Here is a 21,112-nt window from a genome sequence, read left to right on the forward strand (position 1 = left end):
TATTTTCATTCGAGTGTTCCATTTTCGCACAAAATATTAAACTTCTAGTGGAATTAGCGATAACAATTTTTGATAAGTCGTCGCCTGGGAACATGTTTGATCCACAGACCAGAGCGCGCTCATGCCAATGTCGATTCTAAGCGTTCAGAATTGAAAAAAGAAATTGAAAAGTTCCCAAAACTGATAATGTTGAAAAAATTGAGAAATCGGAAAATCTATAAATCGAAAAATTTTAAAAATCGAAAAACCAAGATGGCAAAATTAAAACTTGAAAAATTCAAATATCGAAAAATTGTAAAATCGAGAAGTCTAAATATAAAGAAATAAAAAAAATTAAAATTTAAAAACAGAGAAATTGAATAATTCGAAACATCGAAAAATTGGAAAATTGAAAAATTAAAAAAAAGTGGAAAATCGAAAAATTAAAATGTAGGAACAACCGTTCCCCCAAAATCAAGTGTTCTACCTGAGCGCATTCATGATCTTTGTACAAATGTAAATACATCCTATCTTTCGTCTACCTGGCCTACGCTCCTACATACTTTCTCTTTCCGTTTCTAGAATTTTCTAAACTCTTTCTTTACCTACTACCACCTATTTGAAACCGAGCCTACCTGTCGACCATTCAAATACCCTTCGATCTTCTTCTCCCTGGCACTCTCAAACAGTAAAAGGAACTAAATAAAATCTGAAAACCGTGACCGTCGCTTTTTCTAAAAATCACCAACGATACCCACAAAAAAAATGGAAAATCGAAACATTAAAAAAAAACGGAAAATCGAAAAATAAAAAAAAATGGAAAATCGAAAAATAAAAAAAATGGAAAATCAGAAATTTAAAAATTCCAAAAATTGAAAAATTGAGATAGAAGAACTGAAAAGTCGAAAAACCTAATATTTTAAAAACTGAAAACTAAAAGTTTAAAAAACGGCAAATTGAAAATTCAAACAGTAAAAAGTCGAAAAACTGAAAAATTGAGAAATCAAAAATTCAAAAAGCAAAGTCGAAAAAAGTAGATTAATTGAGGAATCGGAAATCTGAAAATTCTGAAACGTCAAAATTTGAAAAATTAAAAAATATTGAAGAACTGAAAAATCGAAAAGCCTAAAATTTAAAACATTGAAAAATTAAAATATCGTAAAATTGAAAAATGAAGAAATCTAAAAATCAAAAAATAAAAAAAAATAAAAATTGAAAAATCTAAAATATAAAAATCGAAAAACTAAAAAATCAACACATCGAGAAATCAAAACTTGAAAACTAAAAAAAATTGGAAAACTGAAAAATCGAATAATATAAAAATCTAAACACAGAAAAACCGAAAAATCGAAAAGTAAAAATCAAAAACGGACAAATCGAAACATCGAAAAATTAAAAAACTGAGACATCGAGAAATCGAAAAATCAAAAGATGGAGAAATCGAGGAGTCGAAAAGTCGACAAGTCGAAAAATCGAAAAATTGAGAAACCAAAATAGGCCAAAATCGACAAATCGTTAAAAAGTTAAAAATGGAAAAATTGATAATACGGGATCTCAAAAATTGAAAAATCGAAAATTTAAAAATTGGGAAAATAAAAAAATTAAAATATAGAACAACTGAGAACTCGAGAAATCGAAAAATCTAGAATTTTAAAAATGAAAAATTACAATATCGAGAAGTTGAAAAATTGAGAAATCGAAATATAAAACGGTCGAAAAACTGAAAAATAATAAAAATATCATAATAACTATATCTACTATAATGGCCGTTCATTTTTTTATTTAAATAAAGGATGAATTTAAACGCATACACCAGGCATCCTCCAAAAATTGGGATTTACTGGCATGTTGTCAACATGTGCTTATCATAACAATAATAATTAAAGAAAAGCTGAAATTTGGTTAAAATTGTACAAAAACCTTTCACCAGTCCACCGTTCATTTGGGGATGGGCTATTTTGCTTTAACGTAATCGCACTGGCCACAAGTCTGATGAGTTGGTGTTCGTCCAGACTACTGTTAACGTAGTTCACAAGAAAAAAGGAGGGAGAGCCACTATCCACTATTACGTTTGTGGATGAAGTGAAGTGAGGGGTAAGACGGAGCATTAGCCCCGCACTTGTCCATAAGGTTGCCTCTCTTTTAACTCTATACTCACTGCCTATATGCTCATTGACGTACCGTAACCAATTTGTTTAAAATGTTTCATACGAAAATAAACGAGAAAATTCTGTGAGGAAAAATAATAATAATAAAATGCCCAAAATATGATGAGTGTATCGTTCCATTTATATTTTTTGGACTTGTTTATATAGAATGACTGAAAAAAATAATGAATGCCTGTACATATTTATTTTATTGATTTAATCAAAATGTATTGGCTCATCCCCCGCTAAAAAATTGATGCCGTTACCTCAAAATTTTGTCGAAGAAATTCTACCCAAAATGTGCAAAATATGATGAATCTATAATTGTGATTTATCACTGCATTAATATTTTTTAGATTTGCTTACACGGGTGTCTCAACATAATAATTACTGATATATGTTTCATCATAGTTCAGGAGCGAGAGAAGTTCTGTCGAAACCATTTTCGACCATTTTTTTTTAATATGTGTCTTTGCACAACAAGTAACTCAAAAAAATGTTTAAAATGGAAAATTTGTATGTTTGTGTAGGGAAATATCGATTTTGCAATTACGCTCCGCCCCTCTATCTGACAACAAATGAAAAATTCATCACGATTGAGAACGAGACGGATGGGTGGGGCTTCTCTTTTAGTTTTTTTTTTTTTTTAATTATTATTATTATTAATACATTTAGTTTTCTTTGTATAACACAATAATTACTTAAGAACATATTTCACATGGTAATTTCTCGTAGAAAAATAAGGATTTTACAAATAAGCTCCGCCTCTCGGCTTACGACGAATAAAAAAAATCATCAGAATTGAGATAGGGCGGGTGGGCGGGGCATATATTTTGCCTTTTTTCTTAACATACATAGCCATATTTTCATAACAAGAAACTTAGAAGATGGTTGAAATGATACATTTTTGCAAAGAAGTATGGAATTTGCAATTATGGGGCGGAGCATAATTGCAAAATCAATGTTTCCTTATACAAATTTTCAGTTTTAAACATGTTTTAAGTTTCATGTTGTGAAAAGAAGTCTACACATGTTAAAACAAAAATGCAAAATATAAGCCCGCCCACCCGCCCTACCACCATTGTAATGATTTTTTTTATTCGCCGTGAACCAAAGGGGCGGAGCTTAACTGCCAAATACCTATTTCTTTACAAGAAATTAAAAGCATGTTTCTGAGTATCGTGTTGTTCAAAGAATACTATGTATATAAAGAAAAACAGGCCAAATATTAACCCCGCCCACCCGCCCCATCCCAATTGTAATGATTTTTTTATTCTTAGAAACTAAAAACACGCTTAAAATGGTGAATGTTTGTAACGAAATATGGATTTTGCAATTAGGCTCCGCCCCTAGGAAAACCAACGAATGAAAACTTCAATACTATTTAGATCAGGGCGGGTATGGGTGGGGCTTAATTTTTGGTCTGTTTTTTTCTTAATATACATTGTATTCTTTGAATAACACGATACTTTTCTCGTGGACAAAAAAGGATTTCGTAATTAAGCTCCGCCTCCTTAGCGAACGAATAAAAAAAATTATCACAATTGAGATAGGGCGGGTGGGCGGGGCTTATATTTTGTCTTTTTTCTTAATATACGTAGTCGTCTTTTCAGAACAAGACACTTAAAACATCTTGCAATTAAGCCCCGCCCCCCGATCTGACAACGAATGAAAAATTCATCACAATTAAGAATTGAGATCGGGGTAGATATGGGTGAGGCCTAATTTTGGCTTTATTATTTTTTTTTAATATAGGTACATAGTATTCTTTGAACACAATACTCAAATAATATACTAAAGAACGAGTTTCATAAGGCAAATATTGAAGCACGAAGCCAAGTTAGAACGAGCGGCGAAGCCGCGAGTTATATAAAGGATGAGTGCCACAATGACCTTATGAACGAGTAATTTATACTATTTATGAAATTTGCAGGGGCGGCTCATGACTTGAAAAATTGATGAGGCACACCACAAAACGCTCTAAAATATAAATAAATCAAGATTACTTAAATATTTTCTATTTAGTCAAATAAACAAATTTTTAAACTCATTTAACTGTCCACAAAGAACCAACGTGAAGGTGTATGGAGGTCTTGCAAGGAAAGGATGAGAATAACAGGACAAAAGGAAAGGGAAGCGTGGTCAGAAAAAACTAATATAACTTCTAACAAAAAACAAAATTAAAATAAACTTTAAAGAAAACATATCGAAAAAGTTCAAATACAACATAAAATAAAGCTAATTTGATTTATAACAAAAAACAAAATGAAAAAAATATAAAATATAAATACGGATTTATTTTAAATTTTTTTATGGATCAATTAACGATTTACGCAAATCAGGAACCGGCGGTTTTAATTCCTTAACTGCATACAATTTATCATCATACGTGAAAGTGGAAAAAACAGAAGTGCCATTGTCATTTAACGTTAGTAGAGAAAAATTCCGATTTACTCGTAATCTTAAATAACGATTACCGAAATCAAATTATGACAAGCACAAAGCACTAACGCGACCCACGCAAACGTAGGCACTTTTAAGACAAAATTCTGTTACCGAAATTTTGAATCAATTTATACACACACAGATTTGTGGCAAAACAATCAACGGCCTAATTTTGAATACTCCTGCGAATACAGACTGCATTGTAATCGCACGTTCCCCGCGCGCAAATATTATAGTTGTCCATCTCTTTTGCAAGCACGGAAATGAGGCTAGCCTCAATTTTGTCTTTTTTCAACTCATACCGCTTATGAGTGTATTGCAGGTGGCTTGCCTATTAACGACATGATTTCTATATATGCTGTAGAGGCAAGCTTCGAGTCTGCCTCATTTGCGTCACAAAATACATGTTGTGCCGAGTGTTTAAGCGCGCTGTTTAATTAAGGGAGCAACGAGTACCTACCGAGATAAAAATAAGAATATAATTTTCTATATTTATTTTTAAAATTTTAGAAAAAAGACACAAATTATTGGCCGAAATGTGTCCGTATAAAATAATAAAAATCCTAATAAGGCGTAAAATTCATTGGTGAGGCACTGCCTCACCTGCCTCATACGACAAGCCGCCCCTGGAAATTTGTCTTTTTTTAAAACTGGGGAATTTTGTCGTGGTTGGTGATGGGTTGGTGTGACACTAACCACGAAATATTTGAGGTTCAAATTTTCACAACACAACCATAATTCGAATCAATTCAAGTTTTTGTAAGTTAAAATTGGTTAAAATGTCTTGTGAAGAAGTTAGTGAAGTCCTTACGCCTCCGGAAATACGAGAAATTTTAATTTGACATTTGTCACTCACATTCACCTGACATTTCTCGTCGTGGCTACCAATCTTACCGATTTAAATTACACCAGATCTATTAAAGAACGCCTTTCCGCTATTAACGAACTGCTGTGACGTCATTTGCGTGCTTAATAGCTCAATTAGAAAACCAAAAAACGTGCGCGGTAGAAAAACATGGCTTTAACTTCTTGTATAAAAACAAGTATTTTGCAGTTAAGCTCCGCCCCTCAGCTTACGACGAATACAAAAATTAATCAGAATTGACATAGGGTGGGTGGGCGGGGCTTATATTTTGCTTTTTTTTATTTACATAAGCCATTTTTTCATAACAAGAAACTTAAAACATGGTTAAAATGGTACATTTTTGCAAGGAAATATGGAGTTTGCAATTATGGGGCGGAACCCAATTGCAAAATTGATATTTCCATATACAAATTTTCAATTTTAAACATGTTTTAAGTATCATGTTGTAAAAAGAAGTCTGCACATATTAAAACAAAAAGGCAAAATGTCAGTTTATTTTATTGATTGAATCAAGAATTGCAGAACTGAATTTTGAAATATTGCAGACGTTTTGAAGTTACTGTTTGACATGGTACGACAATGTTTAAATTTTGGGAAAATTTTCGAAACGATTGAAGTCGGTTGATCAAAGCTATACATTTGCACGATATGAATTAATAAATTTTAAACATAATTAATATCACTTATAATCTTTAAATATGATAAGCATAAATATATATGATAATTAAACCGAAACTCGTTGTCCTAAAAGCCCGAAATTATTAAAAACAAATCAATTTGTTTAAACATTACCTGATAAAAGGTCACATTTTTCGGTCCTTTGTGTTTAGTTTTGAATTTGGTTTGGTGGCAGCAACATCAGAGCTCCGTTTTGGCTTAAAAGTAGGGCTCTTTTCACGAATTTCTAATTTACTATTAATAAATATTAGTGAAAATGTGTTGTATTAGTACTGTGAACACGAACGAAGAAGGATTTTTTTTTTCAGACTGAATGCACCTTTTGACGACGTTCCACGTTCATGAAAGTCGCTCTGTTTAGTTAAAATTCACTCTTACAACGATCCTACTCGTTTTCTAAGCTGCTTTACAGACAGCTCAGTCATTTGCCACGCCGATGCTCATTTTTAGATTAAATGCTCACAAAACGCGTAAATGTTCAATTTGTGTCCGGGGAGATACAGTGTTTCCAAGCAGGTACTCAGTACATAGAGTAGATGCTCTGGCAGTACTTTGGATTAGCTGAAAAAATAAAATGACTTAATTTAAACCCCTTTGCTTTGTGACAATAATCACCATGTTGAGCATGACTGTGTACTTCAGCCTCAACATATTATCTCCCTCTTGTAGTTCTTGGATTTTCTTTCTTAGATTTTGGTTTGATTTGTGTGCTGTTCCCAGGGGCGGTTTGTCCTATGAGGCAGGTGAGGCAATGCCTCAGCAATGAATTCTTTTTATTATTTCTGACCGATACATTTCTGGCCAACAAAGTTTTTTGCTAATAATAATAATAATAATTTAAAAATAAACGTGAAAAATTATTATTATTATTATCTTGCTAGACGGATATTAGCTGTTTCGAAGAATTCAGAAGAATCTAGAAAAAACAAGAAGAATCTGAAAGAGTCTGCAGGGATCTGAAATGATCTGGAAAAATTTGAAAGAATCTGAAACCATATGAAAGGTGAAAAATTCTGAGAGAATCTGACAGTATCGAAAAAATCTGAAAGAATCTGAGAGAATTTAAGTTTTTTCCAAATTCTTTGGATCCTTTCTGATTCTCTCTTTCGAATTTTCAGATTTCTTCGAACCTTTTAAATTATTTCAAATACACCATCAGAAATCCTCAAAATTCTTGAAAATTTTTCAGTTTTGTTCAGATTGTTTTAGATCCTTACAAATCCTCCTCCTGCACTCTTCCAGATTTATCTAGATTCTTTTAGATTTTGCTAAATTCTTCGAGATTCTATCACATTCCTTTCCAGGAATCTGAGAGAATCTCGAAGAATCTCGAAAAATCAAGAAGAATCTAAAAAAACCCGGAAGAATCTAGAAGAATTTGGAAGAATCTGCAGGGATCTGAAAGGGTCTGAAACGATCTGTATAGAACTGAAAATTTTGAAAGAATCTTGACGATTCCTGACGATGGCTTTGAAAGAATCTGGAGAAATTTGAAGGAATCTGAGAGAAATTGAGAGATTCGAAAAGAATTTGTGAGAACCTGAGAGGATCTCGAAGAATCTAAAAAAATCTAGAAGAACTTAGAAGAGTCTGCAGGGATCTGAAAGAATCTGTAAGGTTCTAAAACGATCTGAATAGAACTGGAAAAAATTCAAAATAATGTGAAACAATCCGACAGCATCCAAAAGTACCCGGAATAATCGGAAACAATCCAAAGGAATCCGAAAGGAAGAATCTTTAAAAAAAAGGAGAGAATCTGAAAACACCACAAGAATCTGAGGGAATCCAAGAAAATCTGAGGGGATATGAAACTAAGAATGAGAAAGAATTAGAAAGAATCGGGGAGGATCGGAAAAAATCTCAGGAGATCTAGGCTAATGTAGGTAAACCTGGAAGAATCTGGAGCAGTCTGCAGGGATCTGAAAGGATCCAAAGCGTTGTTGAAAATTTTGAAAAGACCTGAAAAAATCTGAGAAAGTCTGAGGGAATATTGAGGGAATTGAGATAATTTGAAAGAATAAAAAAAATCTGGAACAAAGTGTATTTTTTGTAGAAATTTTCAATTGCAAGTTCCCGAGACCGAGAAAACTGGGCGATAATTTTTCATCAAATTATCGCCAATTTTTCGAGGTCGAGGGGTGTTTTTGCTAGGCCCGCCCACCCGTCCTTTCTTCTCTTAGAGGGTATCTAATTTGTCAAATCAGTCTTATCTAGGCACCTACTATCCCAGCCCACCTGCCCTCTCTTTTCTTGGAGGATATGTCATTTACCAAAATCGATCTTAGATTGGCCGACCACCGCTCACCCGCCCTCTATTTTTTTTAGAGGGATTTCATTTGCCAAAATCTGTCTTATCCTCACAGGTACTAGCACCGCCCACCCACCCTCTGTTTTCTTATAGGGTATGTCATTTGCCAAAATCAGTCATATCTTCGCAGGTGCTAGATTTTGGCAAATGAGATACCTTGCAAGAAAAGAGAGGGTGGGTGGGTGGGGCTAGTAGCTGCTAAGATAAAACAGTTTTTGCAAATGACATCCTCTAAGAAAAGAGAGGGCGGGTGGGTGGGGCTGTTTGTCCTATGAGGCAGGTGAGGCAATGCCTCAACAGTGAACAAAAAGTTTTTTTTCTAATATTTTAAAAATAAATGTGAAAAATTATTACTATTCTTATCTTGCTAGACGGATATTAACTTTTTCGAAGAATTCAGAAGAATCTAGAAATAACAAGAAGAATCTGAAAGAGTCTGCAGGGATCTGAAATGATCTGGAAAAATGTGAAAGAATCTGAAACGATATGAAAGGTGAAAAATTCTGAGAGAATCTGACATTATCGATAAAATCTGAAAGAATCAGAGAGAATTTAAGTTTTTTTTCAAATTCTTTGGATCCTTTCTGATTCTCTCTTTCGAATTTTCAGATTTCTTTCTATGTTTCGATATCTCAATTTTTCAATTCTCTTCAATTTCTATTCAGATCGTTTTAGAACCTTACAGATTCTTTCAGATCCCTGCAGACTCTTCTAAGTTCTTCTAGATTTTTTTAGATTCTTCGAGATCCTCTCAGGTTCTCACAAATTCTTTTCGAATCTCTCAATTTCTCTCAGATTCCTTCAAATTTCTCCAGATTCTTTCAAAGCCATCGTCAGGAATCGTCAAGATTCTTTCAAAATTTTCAGTTCTATACAGATCGTTTCAGACCCTTTCAGATCCCTGCAGATTCTTCCAAATTCTTCTAGATTCTTCCGGGTTTTTTTAGATTCTTCTTGATTTTTCGAGATTCTTCGAGATTCTCTCAGATTCCTGGAAAGGAATGTGATAGAATCTCGAAGAATTTAGCAAAATCTAAAAGAATCTAGATAAATCTGGAAGAGTGCAGGAGGAGGATTTGTAAGGATCTAAAACAATCTGAACAAAACTGAAAAATTTTCAAGAATTTTGAGGATTTCTGATGGTGTATTTGAAATAATTTAAAAGGTTCGAAGAAATCTGAAAATTCGAAAGAGAGAATCAGAAAGGATCCAAAGAATTTGGAAAAAACTTAAATTCTCTCAGATTCTTTCAGATTTTTTCGATACTGTCAGATTCTCTCAGAATTTTTCACCTTTCATATGGTTTCAGATTCTTTCAAATTTTTCCAGATCATTTCAGATCCCTGCAGACTCTTTCAGATTCTTCTTGTTTTTTCTAGATTCTTCTGAATTCTTCGAAACAGCTAATATCCGTCTAGCAAGATAATAATAATAATAATTTTTCACGTTTATTTTTAAATTATTATTATTATTATTAGCAAAAAACTTTGTTGGCCAGAAATGTATCGGTCAGAAATAATAAAAAGAATTCATTGCTGAGGCATTGCCTCACCTGCCTCATAGGACAAACCGCCCCTGGGAACAGCACACAAATCAAACCAAAATCTAAGAAAGAAAATCCAAGAACTACAAGAGGGAGATAATATGTTGAGGCTGAAGTACACAGTCATGCTCAACATGGTGATTATTGTATTTTTTCTAGAAATTTTCTATAGTAAGATCCCGAGACCGATAATTTTTCATCAATTTCCCGAGTGAGCCCAGCGAACGAGGGAAATTGAAAAAATTATGGCCAATGTTTCGAGATGGAGGGATCTTTTGGCAGACTATTTCTTGCAGAAAATTTCATTTTTTGGCCTTATGCTAATTTTTAATAAATAAAATTCTAAAGACTCGTAATGAAAAACCAAAATCGCTCTATCCGTATTTTCGTCGTCATCACAATAAACTAAATCTACTAGTGTGTTTTCATTGGTCCATGCGGGGAAATGTTCGCTTAATACTAAGCTATCATTGGTTGATGCAGGGAACTTATCGATCGATAAGTTTTTGACTAAAAAAATGTTCACGTAAGTCGCCTATGATTTGTCATAATTTGATTTTCTCACAATTTTATTGGACGAAATTTTCTGAGGGAAACATTTTCAACATATTCTCGGAGCCATGAATTTGCTGCAAACTACTTTAGGTAATTCACGCGAATTTAGACACAGTGACCATTTTTAACAAAATTTATGGAAAACTTGGTATTGATTATTTTATCGTTGAGACGTCATAAACGAGATGGAATGAATGATAAACAAAAATTAAGGCAAATTTTCTCCGAAATTCTTGATATTAAAATTAATTAAATACGAATTAGATTTTTTGGGATAGAAAAATTACACATTTTTATTTTTTGACGTGCTTAAGGGGACTCGCTAGACGAGGTATAACATTTTTTTGGTTTTTTTGTATGAAAAAATGATATTAATATAGATGTGTCAGACATCAAACTGCAGCTTTTTTCATATTCTAGGGCGCAGAGACCAGTTCAATCAACTAAAAAAATATGGATGAGAAATATCGTAAAAAAGCACCATTTTATGTTTTCTTTTCAAGTTTTTTGAGTCATAACCATCATAAAATCGCTTGAAAATTCGCACATGGATAAAACATCACTTTTTACAGGGCGCAGAATCATTAAATGTTTGTTAGTGGTACAATTTGTTTAAATAATAATGTGTTTATTAAAATCAAAATATACCACAAATTAATGCAAAATACGTCGAATAATTTTAACAGGAATATCAGAGGAAAATTAATGATCTATTGGTTAGCAGAGTTTTTAACCAAAACTAACAGTTATTGAAAAAAATGGGTATCAATTCGACAGAATTTGAGCAGTTAGTTCAGTACTTTGCCGATAGGAGCGCCACTAAAATTTACGGAAGCGACTTTCAGGTAAAACCCTTATCGCCTGCTTTACCATAAGCTGATTGTTAGAGTTCTCGGCTGATTTTTCTAATTTATGGCAAGGACCGGCCGTAGTAATCTATTGTTAAGAAAATTAAATTTACGCAATGAGGTACTATCATAAAACCGAATTAAAACTGGGGAACTATAATATTTTTACTCCACCCAAGATCCTGAATTCAATACACATGATTACTAAAAATTCATTGTAATATTATTGTTAATATATAGTTTGCTTTCTTAATTAATAAACCTAATAAACATATTTATAATAATAATAAAAAATATATAAAATACAGCTTTTGTTTAACACGTATAAGTAGCTAAGTGTATCTACTACTTATCCCAGAAAGGAGGTGTTTTAAAAAGGTCCTACGCCCAGTAACTTCTCTCTTCATTGTTTACTCGAAAAAAGTGCTCGTATATGTTTTCATTTGCCGAGAGATCATTTTCAAAATATATTTATAATAAAAATATGCAAGTCTTGGTGATGAAAAATGTACTCCTAATAAATTATTAAAGTACATAAAAAAATAGAAACAAATTTTATTTATTTAAAAAAAATCTCTCGCAAAGGCAGGTTCCTCTTTCTTCTTGAATCAATTATTTCGGGCAATAATGCGCCGAAGCAAAATCTGCCAAGTTCATCTGCCATCTTTTTACATATATTTCTTCGTCTTTATAAATTTTTTCTATATCTATTCCATTGGGTGTCCATACAACAAAATAAACTTGTGAAATACCCGTAACAAGCATTTGTCCCTGGACTTGAAAGTAGTAATCATGATTTTTTTTTAGTTTCAATTCTCTGTCTCTCAATGTACAAAATTTGATTTTTTTTTTTCTAACCGCTTCTTCGGGAGACAAATCTTGCGATTTTGAAGGGCATTTAATTTCGACTAATGCACTCCTATCCTCTAGAACCCTGTCTGGACTAGCAGCCAAGTAAGGAAATTGTTTTGAAATAAACAAGCCACACCGTTCAGTTTTTATATTTTTATTTATTTCAAAACACTTGACAGCTTTTTCCTCACTTTGCTGTCCATAGTATGTATGACTATTACCTCTAAATGGACTGTACAACAGAGACTCCACAGTTTTAGCTATTGCTGTAGTCGGTCTAAGTTTGTAAATACGTCCAAAATTTGAAGCCGTAACCCTAATTTCTCTTTCTTTTGCCCAAATGTGCCCGTTCCCTAGTGTCTATTTCAATTTGGTCTAAATTCAAAGGTAATTTTCTCAAAGAAACCTCTTTGGCTGTCACAAATGTATCTACATCCATGGCAGGATTTTCTAAAAAATATTTAAACCATAATCGTAGTCGGGACTAACATACGTACATTTTTTTACGACATATTTTTTTACGAATACTTTATCTAAGACGAGCTTGTTTCATAGACGAACAATATTTTTTTGTTATTAAACCAGGGCCATTTTAATCACAATATATTTACTTATCCCCTCTAAAAAATTGATGGCGTCATCTCAAAATTTTGCTGAATAAATCCTATCTAAAATGTACAAAATATGATGAGTCTCTTCTTGTAATTTATCATCCCATTCATATTTTTTGGATTCGGATATATAGGGCGACTCAAAAAATTTAATGAATGCGCAAACTTATTTTATTAATTTAATCAGGAACTACAAAACCGAATGCTTTGAAATCTTGGAAATGTTTTAAATTTATCATAAGCATGGTAAATTTTTGATCAAAATATATTTGCTCATCCCTCCAAAAAAATGGATGACGCCGCCCCAAAATTTTGCTGAATAAATCCTATCTAAATTGTATAAAATATGATGAGTCTCTTCTTGTGATTTATCATTCCATTCATGTTTTTTGGATTTGCATATATAGGATGACCCCAAAAATTAATGAATGCGTAAATTTATTTTATTGATTTAACCAGGAACTACAAAACCGAATGTTTTGAAATCTAATGTGAAAAAAAAAACATAATAGGCATGCAGTCGTCACGTTTCCGATAGCGAGGGAAGTACTGTCTAAACTCTTTAGACCATTTTTTTTTATTTTCCCATTTCTCCATTTCTCAATTTTTCAATGTTTCAGTTTGGGATTTTTTCACTGTTTTCGATTCTTTCATTTTTCTTCCATTTTTAGGTTTTTCAATATTTCAGTTTTGGAGTTTTGCAATATTTCGTTTCTTCAATTTTTCAAATTTTTGATATTGTGTTTTCTCGGTTTTTAAATTTTTCGATATTTTAATTTTTCAGTTTTTAAAGTTTTAGGTTTTTAGATTTCTCACTATCTCGACTTTTCGATTTTTCAGTTCCATGATTTTTCAATTTGTCGAATTTTTAAATTTTAGATTTTTTGTTTTCTTTGATGTTTTGAGTTCTCGATCATTCGATTTTCTGAGTTTTCTGGCTTAGATTTTTTTTGTTGTTCAATTCTTGGATTTTTAAAATTTTTGTTTTTTAAATTTTCCTATTTATCAACTTACTGGGATTTCAATGTTTTGATTTTTTGATTGTTCAATTTCTCGATTTTTTGAATTTTTAGTTTTTGATACGATTTTTTTTCAAAAATATTCAGTTTTTCATTTTATTAACTTTACGATACTTCAGTTTTGCTCGATTTCGATTTCTCAATTTTTTGAAATATTACTATTGGGATTTTTCAATTTATCGATTCTTCGATTTCTCAATTTTCCGATATTTCAGTTTTACGATTTTTAAATTTTTTTATTTTTCAGTTTTCAATTTTTGACGTTTCTAAATTTTTGGATTTCTCAATTTTTCGATTAACTGATTTTTTGATTTTCCCATTTCTCTATTTCTCGATTTTTCAATTCTTCGTTCAATTGTGATTTTCCAATTTTTCGATTTCTGAATTTTTCAATGTTTCAGTTTTGGATTTTTTCACTTTTCCGATTCTTCAATTTTCTTTCCATTTTTCAGTTTTTCAAGATTTCAGTTTTGAATTTTTTCACTTTTTCGATTTTTCAATTTTTCTACCATTTTTCAGTTTTTCAGTATTTCAGTTCTGGGATTTTGCAATGTTTCGGTTCTTCAATTTTTCCATTTTTTGATGTTTCGATTTCTCGGTTTTTCACTTTTTCGATAGGTATTTTAATTTTTCAATTTTTAAGTTCTAGATTTTCCGTTAATTATTTTTCTTTCCTTGATGTTTTGGTTTGTCGATTATTCGATTTTTCAAGTTCTCCGTTTGGATTTTTTGGTTTTCCAATTCTTCGATTTTTAAATTGTTTAATTTCTAGATTGTTCAATTTCTCGATTTTTAAATTTTTCAATTTTTCGGTTTACCGATTTTTTTTTCGTTTAAAATGTTTCAATTTTTCAATTATTAACTTTTCGATTTTTCAATTTTGGTCTAATTTGATTTCTTAAATTTTTAATTTTTTGACTCCTCTACTGTACGATGTTTTGATTTCTCGTTGTTTCAGTTTTTGAATAATCCGATGTTTCGATTTTTCGACTTCTTGGCTTTTCGAGTGTTCAATTTTTTGATTTTTGAATTTTAGATTTTTGTTTTTTTGATTTTTTTGGTGTTTCGATTTCCCAATTCTACAATTTTTCGATATTTTTATTTTTCAATTTTTCGAATTTTTCAATTTTTGATTTTTCTTTTCTTTTATTTCTCAATTTTTGGATTTTTTAAATTTTACATTTTTCAATTTTACTATTTTTTGATGCTTGGATTTCTCAATTTTTCAAGTTTTCAATACTCAATTTTTCAGGATTTGAATATTGAGAACTTTTCAATTTCTGGATTTTCAATTTTCAGATATTTTAATTTTTTGATTTTTTAATGTTTCGATTCTTGGGTGTTTTGATTTTTCGATGTTTAAAGTTTTTGATTTTTCGATTTTTCCGATTTGTTGTCTATTTTAAGTATATTTCATTTTTCAATTTGCGCCTTCTGCGGGAGTATTATGTGTTGTACTGCACTTGACGGGCGAGGGAAGTTCTGTCGAAATAATCTTCGACCAATTTTTATACTTAGCACGTAGGGTTCTTACTAAGCATTCCTTATTTAACCGAACAGTTATTAATTTAACTAAGCAGCTATTATTTCACCAAGCATATATTATTTTTACTGAGAATTTATTTTTTAACTAAGCATTTATTATATAACTTAGCATTTATCATTTTTACTGAGCAAAAATACAGAGCGTTTAAAAATAGAACTGTGCATTTAATTTGTTCCCTTATCTAAACAACAAGAAAACGGTATTAATAATACATTTAGGCGAATAAACTAATAGACGGGCTTGATAAGTCTTGTTTGCTCTACAGTGTCTAAATTGTGTTTGAATAATATAATACTTATCTCGAATACTAAAATTAATATGTCAAAAGAATACGAGAAATGATTATTCTGTGCTGAAGGTATGTTGTGGGCCGACTGTCATAAATTATCATCATTCTTCATTATCGGCTTACGATGTTTTTATGACCCTTTATGACCCACGTCCGGTAGTCGTCTATCCCAAAGAGTCAGGTAGATTTAAAGAAGAATTGCTGGTTGCGTTTAAGGCAACAAATGGCGTCCAATTCAAACTTGTCTCTTGTCTAGCGTTCCCCCTTAACCAAAACCGCAAGCACAACAATACAATTTTTTTGACATTTAGGTATTGGAGCATCTTGTCCCTTGCCTCATCAAATTCTCAACTCATGAACCGCCCCTGGCTGTTCCGCTTTCCCCGTTCTCTGAGAAATGAAGATTAAAAAAAAAACGCTCTCTCTTTACCTGGAATTCAGTCACTGTTGTGGACGACCAATTCTTGATTACCTAAATGCTTCTTTGCCCTAAAACTAAGTCTTCTAGTTCTTCAGTAGCCACATGTCCAGAATTCTTCCTCACGGGGGCTTTTTTCGGCGAAAACTTGCTACCAAAATGCTACCAAACAGTCGCATGGTCACACTTTTGAAAAATATTTAACTTTGTGGTAATCGCGGTTGTCATGGAAACTAGTAACTAAAACTAGTGACATTTGACCCCCCAATTGGTATCAATGTTAACCTCATTGACGTAAGTCAATCAACTTGTTTTTATTATTGTTTAGCATGAAAATAAATGAGAAAAATCTGTGTTCGTTCGCCGTGTCGGCGACCCCCGTGGACAAAGAGGGCTATTTGAACAAACGCGGCGAAGTGAACCGCAACTTCCAGCGGCGCTACTTCATGCTAAAAGGCAACCTCTTGTTCTACTTCGACAAGAAAGGGGACAAGGAGCCGGTGGGCGTGATAGTTCTCGAAGGCTGCACGATCGGTACGTAGCGCCCCTTTCGCAGCCCCCACTAACCCCCATCCGTAGAACTCGCCGAAGACGACGAGCAATTCAGCTTCAAAATCGTCTTCCATGGCCTCAACAACCGCAGCTACATTCTGGGGGCGGAGTCCCAGGAGGCCATGGAGCAGTGGATGAAGGCGTTGGCCTGCGCCGGCTACGACTACATGAAACTGATGGTGGCGGAGTTGCAGCGTCAGCTTGACGACATTGACGGTATTTAAATTATCTTATTTAATTATTATCTTATCAGTGTGTTTTATTTTTCTGACGATGAATTTCGCGGAGATTGAAAATTACGAAATCGGGAAAAGCAGGTTTTATGTTGTTCTAGAGACGCCGCTGCCGGTCACGCAGGCGGTTAACTCGCCGGTGCCCCCTCCGAGGCACCGGCACAACCCGTTCAACAAGCCCGAGAACAACACGCCGCACCAGCGCTCGCACAGTTTGCGCTCGAATAACAACTCAGGTAGTGCGCATTTGTCGTAGGTTTGTGTTTGTGAGGGAATTGTTTCAGTGAGAATGGAGGAGAATCGATGGGTGGACTCGGTTCCGCAGTCGAAGGCGAGTATCACGTTTCGGGAGTTGCACAACGCGTACGGGAGGCCGATTTTGAGGGACTTTAATTTTTGGAAAAACGAGCAGAAGCAGATGTTGCAGAAGTCGCAGACGGTGGAGAATTTGATCACGTTTTAACGAGTGAGAGTATGAGTGGGTGTGAATGAAAGCGGGAGTTATACTCATGGAGCGATTTATTAATAATACCTAATTATATGTATATAATTATTTATAAAGTTATTAACATTTTATGTGTATTTGCTATTTCAACTAATGTCAATAAAATATTTACAAATTTATTTAACTATAAATCCCAATTCCCTAAAATTGACATATTCTTATACAACAGTAGCTATTTATGTACAGTACAAATGTTGAACGTCTCTATTTGAACAAGTAACAGTCCTATACCGTTCATAATAAAAATATATTATGTAAAATTAAATAAGTATATAAATAAGAATAGCAGGTAAGTAAAGATGAAACGCCAGGAAATTACAAAGTTATATAAAATACTGTTAAAATTATTAGTACAGTTTGTTTCAGATTACTGACTCCACAGAGCAACCAAAATCACAGTATGGTGAAACAAAAAAGGACAACGAGGAAATAAACAAAAACGAAACATTGTATCTTTACCAACATACGGTTAATGAGATCTTTGTTTAAGTACGTTGGTAAGACGCGTCCGTAATTACGACAGTAAATGCTACAACTAAATAGGTAACGAAATCATGCACAGGCCGTCGAAACATTTCATTGAAACACCCGAGTTGTGAACCATTTAGTGATAACCTCTGAGGCAAGTTTTAATAAGATACGTTTAAACCATTGGCCCCAGTATTTTTAATACATATTTATTACATTCAATATACGTACATCGGTTAATAACATTTCTGCTAGGACTATTGTAAAATGTAGCAAATTGACAGAAATTTTTGATTAAGTATTTGTTATGTACAAATTGTCCTAAAATGTTTATTTACGTTTTATGTACATAGACACGATTGTACCCAAAGTCCTATCTTCATCTGTCTTTGGCAAACTTGGTTTGATTATTCACCAACAAATGTCGATTAGTATGGTCTACATAAAATTTTGATAGTTAAATTTGCCTATTATTCAGTCTAAGTATCTCGGTTTCTTTTTATCGTTTTGTACATATTTATATACAAACAACAGAAAAATAAATTATTTCTTGTACATAATTTACAACTTTACAATATTCAAAATTTTTTAAATCGCAAAATTAACAACAAATAAAACAACAACCTATATAACACACTTTGTCAAAAAACACTTTGCAAAACACTGAAGTAACTGGCAGTTAATTAAAATTTTCGGCGCCCTTATTGGATTACTCTTAAAATTAACCTCTAAATATCACAATTTTTTTGTTTGTACACTTAATTAAAAAAGGATATTATTGGCATTGTCACACAATTAAAAATTAACTGATACTAAAATATCTATTACGTCACGATGAGTATTTTTTAATCATTGATTCGCTTCATCTGAACGCATCGATTACTTGTAATAAAAACTTAACAAAAACGAAAAAAACTGTTAAAACGATATTCAGAGTCAACAACTGACAAATTATAAAAATAAAGCACCAACTAGTTCAGTGGTTTACAAAAGCGCTGCTGTGGTATGATATAACTGGACTAAAACCTGCATATGGACAGGTAAACAAGATAACCGGTCCTTTGTATTCGAATCCAGCGCTAGCCAAGACAGAGCGTTGTAGCCTTCAAGTACGTATCTGAAACAAAACGACAATTTCAAATTTTACGCAATTCCAATAAGGATAATTTTTCTATTTTTGTTAATTATTAAAGTTATTTTTTAGCTGAGTTCATTAAAATACATTAATTGGAGAAACGAGGGGCGGGGCTAAGTTTAGTTTTAAAATTTGTTTAATCATCCCCACCAATAATGTGATGACGTCACTTCAAAACTGTCCATAGTAAATTGGTTTTAAAGTGTATAAGATTTGTTTATACGGGGTGTTTGCATTAGTAAATATTAATTCAATTTTATAAAACAAGATACTCCTTCACATGTGATTTATGAATCTGTGTTTAGTTTTTATTCTAGAGACCTATGTTTTTGGAAAAAAAAATGAAAATTGTATAACAATATTTTGTAATTTAACTTTGAAACGGCAAAACCGAATACTCCGAAATCATGAAAAGCGTTATTTTACAATGTTCTTCAAATTTATGAGTGTTTTTGGGAAAAATCTGAGTGTGGTTAATTAATTCTCTTCTAGGTTGAGGAGACAACATCAAATTTCATTTCCTTTTAACCGCTAATGCTTGTAATCGGAACGTAGTAATAGTAAAATTTTTTCGAAGTATAAATGTAAACGTAAATAGTGGATGTTAAGCATGTACTGAGAAATTGAGAATATCCACATTTTTTCATATTGGTTATCTGCTTTAATTATATTTCACATTTCATATTCTCCACATTTCTGCGTACCGTGGGGTGTTAATTACACCATTAATTTTTACTTTATAGAGATTATCACGAAACCAAAACCGCAAAATCAGATTTTGTAATATCTTAAAGAAGAGGGATTTATCGGATTACGCTTCAAGGGGAAGGAATTTCTGTTGGAATAATTTTCGATTTTTTTTTAAGAATTTCAAATCTTGAGGACCCCAACTGTTTTTTTTTTTTAATGTGAAAATCATCTCGGGGGTCTCAACTATCTTTTTTTTTAAGAAGGCGAACCCTCGGAAGAGCCCAATTGTTGTTTTGTTTTAAGGCCCCAAGTGTCTTTTTTTTTTAATAAAAGGTGAAATCTTCTCGGGGCACTGTCTTTTTTTTTAAAGGGTGAAACTATAGCCCCTAGAAAATACATAGCATCGTCACCGTGGAGCAAACCTGGCGGAAACTTAACAAAAACAAAAATTATTAACACCATTTGACAGACCGCGAAATTTAAAATGGTTTTATACTGGATTTAAAGGTTGTAGTTTATATACAAAATATGGATTTTTAATTTGTATAAAATATAAAATTTAATCAATAAAATCTTATTTAATAATTATTAGTTATATTAATTGGCAATTAATTGACTTTAAACAAAAAGACTACGCCAAGATCACGTGACAACAACGGTTTACGCGCTGTCAACTCTCTGCTGACACAATTTGGTTCCAAACCAGGGGAATTTTTTGCGTTACCAACTGCATTTGCTCCACTCGTACAACAATGGATGACGGTACTATGTATTTCTAGGGGCTATAGGTGAAACCTTCTAGGAGTCCTCAATTGTCTTTTTTTATAGAAGGTGAAACCTCGGGGCACTATCTGTCTTTTTTAAACAGTGAAACCTTCTCGGGGGCCTCAACTGTCTTTTTTTAAGAAGGTGAAACTTTCTCAGGGGCCCCAACTGTCTTTTTTTAAAGTGAAACCTTCTCAGGGGTTCCAAATGTCTTTTTTTTTTAAGAAGGTGAAACCTCACGGGACCCAACTGTCTTTTTTTTTTAAAGGTGAAACCTTCTCAGGGGCCCCAACTGTCATTTTTTTTTAAATGAAACCTTCTCAGGGGCTCCAACTGTCTTTTTTAAGTGAAACTTCCTCAGGGGTCCCAACTGTCTTTTTTTAAAGAAGGCGAAACATTCTAGAGAGCCCCAAGTGTCTTTTAAGAAAATAAAACCTTCCCAGGGCCCCAAACTGTCTTTTTTTTAGAAGGTGAAACTCTCTCAGGGGCCCCACCTATCTTTTTTTTTAAAGGGTGAAACCTTCTCAGGGGCTCCAACTGTCTTTTTTAAAAGGTGAAACCTTGTCGGGGGCCTCAACTGTCTTTTTTTTAAAGGTGAAACCTTCTCAGGGGCCCCAACTGTCTTTTTTAAATGGTGAAACCTTCTCAGGCGTCCCAACTG

General features: G+C 32.8%; 2 protein-coding genes across 5 annotated transcripts in view; one reads left to right on the top strand and one right to left on the bottom strand.

The window, feature by feature from the left end:
* The first annotated feature begins 16,368 nt into the window (after positions 1 to 16,368).
* LOC135132668 (sesquipedalian-1) lies at positions 16,369 to 17,512 on the top strand. Its single transcript, XM_064060833.1, has 4 exons — positions 16,369 to 16,637; positions 16,683 to 16,871; positions 16,990 to 17,124; positions 17,173 to 17,512. Exons 1-4 carry the CDS (start codon positions 16,433 to 16,435, stop codon positions 17,349 to 17,351), a joined length of 708 nt encoding a protein of 235 aa, XP_063916903.1. The 5' UTR covers positions 16,369 to 16,432; the 3' UTR covers positions 17,352 to 17,512.
* LOC135132661 (mediator of RNA polymerase II transcription subunit 13) overlaps positions 17,390 to 21,112 on the bottom strand; it is a 138,926-nt gene continuing 135,203 nt past the window's right edge. For all 4 annotated transcript variants that reach the window (XM_064060812.1, XM_064060811.1, XM_064060810.1 and 1 more), the window contains one exon: positions 17,390 to 18,978. In XM_064060812.1, coding sequence (XP_063916882.1) covers positions 18,846 to 18,978 — 133 coding nt within the window. In that variant the 3' untranslated portion in view covers positions 17,390 to 18,845. The remainder of the gene's footprint in view (positions 18,979 to 21,112) is intronic.

Source organism: Zophobas morio, unplaced genomic scaffold (genome assembly GCF_036711695.1).
Source record: "Zophobas morio isolate AGI-343-1 ecotype UQ-CSIRO unplaced genomic scaffold, CSIRO_AGI_Zmor_V1 ptg000021l, whole genome shotgun sequence".
Taxonomy (NCBI): domain Eukaryota; kingdom Metazoa; phylum Arthropoda; class Insecta; order Coleoptera; family Tenebrionidae; genus Zophobas; species Zophobas morio.

Bases quoted from the DNA above. Each gene is read 5' to 3' on its own strand.
- LOC135132668 (XM_064060833.1), top strand. From the start codon at position 16,433: ATGAAAATAAATGAGAAAAATCTGTGTTCGTTCGCCGTGTCGGCGACC. The intron at 16,872-16,989 runs GTATTTAAATTA...ATGTTGTTCTAG, and splicing joins TCAGCTTGACGACATTGACG to AGACGCCGCTGCCGGTCACG. The intron at 17,125-17,172 runs GTAGTGCGCATT...GAATTGTTTCAG, and splicing joins GCGCTCGAATAACAACTCAG to TGAGAATGGAGGAGAATCGA.